Source organism: Choloepus didactylus, chromosome 20 (assembly GCF_015220235.1).
Source record: "Choloepus didactylus isolate mChoDid1 chromosome 20, mChoDid1.pri, whole genome shotgun sequence".
NCBI lineage: Eukaryota > Metazoa > Chordata > Mammalia > Pilosa > Megalonychidae > Choloepus > Choloepus didactylus.
In genome coordinates this window covers 6,680,005-6,687,483 of record NC_051326.1, presented here as the reverse complement: position 1 = coordinate 6,687,483, position 7,479 = coordinate 6,680,005, and the positions used below count along the sequence as shown (strand labels likewise).

General features: G+C 43.8%; 1 protein-coding gene across 1 annotated transcript; it reads left to right on the top strand.

Moving 5' to 3' along the window:
• The first annotated feature begins 1,134 nt into the window (after positions 1–1,134).
• Positions 1,135–7,031, top strand: LOC119516707 (retinol dehydrogenase 14). Its single transcript, XM_037813132.1, has 2 exons — positions 1,135–1,622; positions 6,017–7,031. The coding sequence occupies exons 1-2, from the start codon at positions 1,197–1,199 to the stop codon at positions 6,632–6,634; spliced, it is 1,044 nt and encodes a 347-aa protein (XP_037669060.1). The 5' UTR covers positions 1,135–1,196; the 3' UTR covers positions 6,635–7,031.
• Positions 7,032–7,479: the final 448 nt, after the last annotated feature.

Sequence of the window (7,479 nt, the reverse complement as noted above, 5' to 3'; positions counted from 1 at the left end):
GTTTATCTCAAACAATACAAGTTGTGCCTCTTCCCCTCATCCTAAAGATTCTGAAATTTGGGGGTGGGAGGGAAGACTTGTGTACCAGCCGTAAGCACCCCAAGGACAGGAGTGGTGCCCCATTTCTGTGTAGCTCCCACGGGGCCTGGCACATGGTAAGATATTGGTGTGTGTCTGTTGGATGGGTGAGTATATGAATGAACAGCATCTAAAAGGTACGAAGTTTGCAGCTTAAAGATGGGCCCTTGTGGCAAAAGCCCCTGACATTTATGAAGCATTTTGCAATTTACAAAGTACTTTCCCTTCCATTACTACCTTTCGTCTTCCCACCTGGGAGGGGGCACTTTATGAATGGAAGGGCCCAAGCCGGGGTCTGCTCAGAAGTCCATGTTTACACAACTCCAAGATTTTCCCACTGTACCTCTGCCAATGTCAAATAAGACCATCTGACTCTGCCTTTTTCTATAAGGACGATGTCAAATGGTCTTATTGAGTGGTTCTTGAAGTGTGGTCCCCAGATGAGCAGCAGCAGCAGCAGCAGACTCACTGGAAACTTGGTAGAAATGCAAATTTTCAGTCCCCATTGCAGACGTATTGAGTTAGAAACACTGGCAGCCCCACAGCCCCTTTTTTTTAAGCAAGCCCTCTGGCGATTCTGATGCACGCTAAAGTTTGGGAACCACTGGTCCACTCTACTTCTAGCTGATTCATAGTAAGTTAGTTCTTAGTCTCATCTCTGAAACAAAAAGGCCCTTCTTCATTTTTAGCCGGACTAGAGGGTGAAAGTAAGTAACCTGAGGCATGGCAAGCCCCCCCTTAAAGGAACACACACGTAGCCAGCCCCTAAGTGTGGCCTTTGCAAACCGACCTATAAAGATATTTGCAAGTTCAAATTCTTCACTAGGCATTCCCACAGGGAACGCCACTACGGTCCGGATCCTATGGTCAGCGTGAAAACTCGGCTCCTGTGGTCAGTCTCCATCCTAGGGCTGCGAGCTGGCTCCGCGGAGGGCACCGTGACCCGAGCGCCGTCCTCTCCTAACCAATCAAAACAGGTGTCTTCAGAAGGAAACTACAAGTCCCAGCATGCCCCACCGCCGGGCCGGCGAGGGCCGACTGACGGCGCCCCAGAGTTCCCGGCTAACCCGGTGTGGCCTCTGCCCGGGAAGCGCCTCAGGGCCTCGGGAACCCCGCGTATGGGCCGGTGGGCCCTCTGGGCCGGCGCAACGATGGCGGTGGCGACCGCGGTGGCGCTCCTGGCCGCGCTGGGTGGGGTACTGTGGCTGGCGGCCCGGCGGCTCGCGGGCTCCAGGGCCCGGCCGCTCCACGGCGGCGGGGACGCCGCGCTTATGCGCGGGAAGACCGTGCTCATCACCGGCGCCAACAGCGGCCTGGGCCGCGCCACCGCCGCCGAGCTGCTGCGCCTGGGCGCGCGGGTGATCATGGGCTGCCGGGACCGCGGGCGCGCCCAGGAGGCGGCCGCGCAGCTGCGCCGCGAGCTCCGCCAGGACGGGGACCCCGGGCCGAGCCCCGACGCCGGCGCGCTGGGGGAGCTGGTCGTCAAGGAGGTGGACCTCGCCTCCCTGCGCTCCGTGCGCGCCTTCTGCCAGGAGGTGCTCCAGGTGTGGGCCCGGGCGCGCGCGGCGGGGCGGGCCGAGAGGCCGGGACTGGGCCGCGAAGGGGCCGCCCGTGCAGCCAGGGAGGTGTGACCTGGGAGTGACCACGGCGGGGAGTAGAAAAGCAAAAACCACCTTGAGGCGACTTGGGAGTTGCAGGCCTGAAAAACCCGGGCATGCCTGCAGCTGTGGCGGGCTGGGTTCCAGGCCACCGCAAATAAGCGAGTCACGCGAAATTTTTTGTTTTTCCAGCGCATATGCAGCTTGTGTTTACACTGTTCACTGGTCTGTTAAGTGTGCAATAGCATTATGTCTAAAAAACAATGTACTTACCTTAATTAAAACGTGACACAAATGAGCACGTGCTCTTGGCAAAATGGAGGGGATAGACTTGCTCGAGGCGGGGTTGCCACAAACCTTCAATTTGTAAAAACATGCAGTATCTGCAGTGTGCAATAAAACAAGAGGTGCGTGGTAAACAGAACTGGGAGGCTCCTGCCCTCTAAGAGTCTTGAGAAAGAGATGGGCCCAAGAGGAAAATAAGCCCTATTCTGAAGTACATTTCATTTTATGAGAGGATGCTCCAGATGTAGATCCACCAGGTCTCTAAATTGCTCTTCTGGTCTCAGAAGTCAGTTTGCACCAAACTTTATCTTTTCTCACGGAGCCTGGACCTGGGGAGAGGTCACTGGTTGCTTGGCAAGGACCTGGGTGGGTACCGATGTGTGCCCCCTTTACCCACTTCTGGATCTGGCTTGTGCCAGGAGTGGACTCAGGGACTCCATTCTCGACTTCCTTAACCAGACCCTGGCTGATTTCCAATTAGACTGGTCAATCTCTAAACCCGGGACAACATTTATGGAGGATTTTTTTTTATGTGGCCATGGCTGTGCCGAGCATTTCAGACACTTTATTTTAGTTTCAATGAAATTAAAGTACGGTTGGCTATTTATCTTTGAATCTTCACAGTATCTCTATGAGGTAGGGATTAATATCCCCATTTACATTATGAGGAAGCTGAGGCATAGGTAAACTAAGTAACTTGCCCATGTTCTGTCTCCAAAGCCCTTGCTCTTAACCCATATTCTCTACTGCGGCTGCCTGGCGGGGCGGTACTAGGACTCCTAAAACAGTTGGTATCTGCGGAAGTGGATGTCTTCTGTTGCCATCGAGATAGAAGGGCTTCTTACCCAGGTAACTTGCAACAGGGCACTCAGAAGAGGGAGAGTTAAAATTAGCATAGGAAAGGTGCCTGGAGGAAATGGAGTCTCTTGAAAATGGATCAGGGAACCCTTAGTGAATAGTAATTTTTCCTGGTGTCCTTAGGTCAAAAGAATTATCTGCCAGTTCATTTATTAAGTAGTTAGGTTCAAACAGTTATGTTATGTACTAGGAACTTAGTAGCTGTTTGAAAAAATAATACACATAATTGAAAGAAAAAATATTTTTATTTCATTCTTATATAACCATAATTACTTACTAGTGGGAAGTATGTGCTTTTGGTCACTGCATCAACTTTTAAACTTTGGAATCAGATTGGACACTGACACTCTTACTTCCTATTTCACATTGATTTTTAGAGTGTTACTTGCTTTTTATACAGCAACTGCTGAAAACGCAATGCTGCAAAGATATGAGATCATCAAAAGGAATATAGCACAATATAGTGTTGAAGCTGTGAACCCCCTGGAGGTAATAGTTTTTGTGGTGTTAAGCAGAGTATCACTGGGTTTCCCTCAAATATTTAAAATATTCCCGCAGCACCTTGGGTTTCTTTTTGTTGCTAGTCTTTCATTGTGGAGCAATACAGAGAGGTTAAGAAAATAAGAACTTGTACTAATATATAAGAGATTTTGGAAGGACTAGAAGTAGGCCTTTCTGTTCTTCATTAAAATGAAGTTGGGGCTGGGTCGCTGTCTCCTTGTTGATACCTATGCTACTTTGGAAATATGGGGCAGAACCATTTAAAAGGTATTTAGATAAAGGGATAATACGTAAGGTATCCTTGCTTCTAAGTTTTTTTCTAAGTCCCTACCTGATTCGGGGGTTCAGTGGCTATGAGAAGGGAAAAAAAAAATGGAAGTGTAGATTTCACACAGATTGGCATTTTTGGTATTTATGCCATTTATCTCCTAGAATGTTAGAAAATAGTAAATGAGTCTTAAAATAATACAAGCCCAGCAAAGAATGATGGTTCAGAAATGATTAATTCAGGAAACGCTTCCAAGGGATTAGTGTAAAAGAACACTCCTCTCTTTCCCCTCACCAGTGAACTCTTGCCTTCTTTTTGAAGTTCACTATTGGAAAAGCCAAAGGTGCTTAGACAGACGAAATGAGAGATAGTTAATCTTCTGACAGGTAGACTTTGATAACAGTTGTGAAATTTAACACATTTTTCTTTTCGCTTGTACTTGGCAAAAGGGCCAATGAAATTTGAAATGTAACCTCAAATTAATTTAATTGTGGGTCATCGCTGTGTCTTTACACCTGGAACGTGTTACATATTTCTTTTTCTCTGCCCATCCAAAGAGATGTAGAGGAGCCAGAAAGAGCTGGATAGGCCAACTTATGATTTAGGGAATGAAAAAGACTTCCCTATGAGGACGCTCTGAATTTTAGGGTTTTAATCTGGAAAGAGGCAGGGAGATACGCTCAAAGTACAAAATTCTCACTATACGGATCTCCTAAGTTGGGGTCCCTTGAAGCATGAAAGAGGTCTTTTCAAATAAAAAAAGCACTGAATAGATTCTAGAGTTACAGTAGAAGTTAAAGGCGTTTGTTGCTAATTCCACCTCCATCCCGGTTATTCTCCATTGCTGTTATTGTGAGCTGTTATGATCTGCTGGGTTGTTTCTGACATTTTTACAGGGCCTGTTTAAATATTTTTTTCTTAATCTTTCTTTGAGTTGTTAATGATGTTCTCACTATTCTTCGTTTGCTTTCCTGGCCTCTATTGCTTGTCCCAATTTTAAGGAAATAACTTGAAGAGTCTCTCCCCATGGTGCCATTTACCTTCAGGGAACTTCGGAATAAAGCATTCTTAATTTTGCCCGTGGTGTTGATACTATTAGCGCTGGGAATAAATGGTGCTGACCTGTCTTCTGCTATACATGGACTCTAACTCGCGTGGACTGTCTAGCAATGGTTTGAAAATCCCAGTTAGAGATAAGGCAGGCTGGATTACTAATTTAGAGAAGTTGCATCGGAGTCAAAAATGCCATCTTGCAACTTTGGTTTTGCCACTTAAGAGCACTGCTTCATTGGGCAAATCACCCAACTTCTGTGCTTTGGTTCTTAGACAGTTTGGGGAGGAGTAAATGAGAGAACACGTGAAGAGCACTGGAGACCAGGCCAGGCCTCTATTAAGAATTCAGGTTTTTGTGTTTTTTTTTTCTCTTAGAATTGAACTCATTGAGCCAATTAATAGAATTTAGTAGCTTGCAATATTTTTTTTTAATTTTATCATAGATACATTTATTATGATTTTTGTATGATCTGAGTAGTACATATGTCCCAAATTAGTATTTCCCTAGTTCAAATGAATTTAAGGAGAGAAATCTGAAATCAGAGGAGCTCTCATCCCACAAATTGACTGTATTTGTGTTTTAAGAAAAGTCTTAGTCCTGATCAGATTGTTTAGTAAACTTGCTAGTGAAATTTGTGTCGTTACTTGTAACTATCATTAAGTTACAGAAGCTAAAGACCAGAAATGAAGTCTTAAATTCGGTTTCTAAATCTCCTACTGGCAGATTACCTTCTACATGATTTTAATAAATGAGAAAAAGGCTATTGAGTGAAAAATCATGTATATCAGTACTTTCTCAGAAGCACCCAAAAAGGAATCCTACACCCAGTAATTAAAACCAAAATTGTTGATGTTTCAAATAGTTTTCTGATCCACAGACTAACAGTTGACATTAAAAGCTGCCAGTCTTAAGTGCCTTTTTTATTAAAACCTATTTACATCAATAGAAAAAGCAGTTAAAGGACTGTGTTCTGATAAAAATGTTTCATGCAGTGTAGGATCTCACAGCTTTCCTAAGCAATTCATGAATGGGGTAGCATCCTATTCAGAAAGGAGAAGGGGGCTACAGGGAGGGGGTGGAAGGTAGAAGCTTAGATACGACGAATGCAGAAGCAAATGAGGAAATGTTCTGATTGGCTGACGTTAAGTTTCCACTTTAATTAGGGAGGTCTTGCAAAGTAGGAAGCAAGTGGTTGTTTAGGAATGAGGAAGTTAGTGGGCCATAACTGATGGGCTGTATTTAAATTTGATTTTCTGGGCAAGCCAGGCATTTACAAAAAATAGAAACTAGCTCAGGTTTTTGGTTTTGCTGACATGGGGTTTAGCATGGGCGCCTCCGTTCATAATGCTACTGCTCTCTTTCTGACATTTCAAGGAAGAACCCAGGCTGGATGTCTTGATCAACAACGCAGGGATCTTCCAGTGTCCTTACATGAAGACTGAAGATGGATTTGAGATGCAATTTGGGGTGAACCATCTGGGCCACTTCCTACTCACCAATCTTCTCCTTGGGCTCCTCAAAAGTTCAGCTCCTAGCAGGATTGTGGTAGTGTCTTCCAAACTTTATAAATATGGAGATATCAACTTTGAAGACTTGAATAGTGAACAAAGCTATAATAAAAGCTTTTGTTATAGTCGGAGCAAACTGGCTAACATTCTTTTCACCAGAGAACTTGCCCGCCGCTTAGAAGGCACAAACGTTACTGTAAATGTATTACATCCTGGTATTGTACGAACGAATCTTGGGAGGCACATAAGCATTCCACTGTTGGTCAAACCGCTTTTCAATTTGGTTTCATGGGCTTTTTTCAAAACTCCTCTAGAAGGTGCCCAGACTTCTATTTATTTAGCCTCTTCACCCGAGGTAGAAGGTGTGTCGGGAAAATACTTCGGGGATTGTAAAGAGGAAGAACTATTGCCCAAAGCTATGGACGAGTCTGTTGCAAGAAAACTCTGGGATATCAGTGAAGTGATGGTTGGCATATTAAAATAGGGGCAAGTGGTAAAAGAGCTATTTATAAAGCTGAATGTCAGTTGTATCTGCGACCAGGAGTAGTGTGGCTTGATCACTTTGTCTTTGAGAAAGCAAAAAAGCAATTTTGTTTTTGCAGTTGTACTGCAAAAAGATTTATGAGGATATCGTGAAATTACTGAAAAGTTATTTTTCCAGTAATATAAAATTTCAGAAAATGTGTTTTAAACATGAACAATACACAATATATTTTAAAAATTAGAAATAAACTAGCATGGATTACAAGTATTTTTCACATGTCTTTGAGTTTCATGGCAAAAATGTTAAATATTGTTACTGTAATGCTGGTTTCTGTGTGGAAATAATATGCCTGGAGTGCAAGCACAATTCTTGCTTGGAATAAATTTACTGATGCAAATTCTTCATTGTGTATTTCTTTATAAGCTTCATTGAATGCAGTCCTTTATCATCTCATTATCATTAGCTTCTACTGATTTTGTTATCTTCAGTCTCTTCTTTCTACAAGTCATGCACCCTGCTTTGAGAGGTAATACTTCACAAACCTAAATCTGATTGTGTCATTTCCCTGCTTAAAAAACTTTGGTCATTTACAGTAACCCATAACAGTGAGTTTCAGACTTTATTGTATTTTTTTTAGGCTGCAGAATTCTTTCTCCAAAAGAAACTTTTATGCAAATGTAGAGGCAGAATGTGCAGAAAACAAGTCATAGCAATGTGGCAGAGGTGGCGTCTCTTAAGGCTATTCCTGAAGGGATTTTGTGGAGTAGTTTATAAACCACTTCCGTTTAGATTAGTTTAAACTCTTTAGTATACATTTGAGACTCTCTACACTCTGGCCACAGACA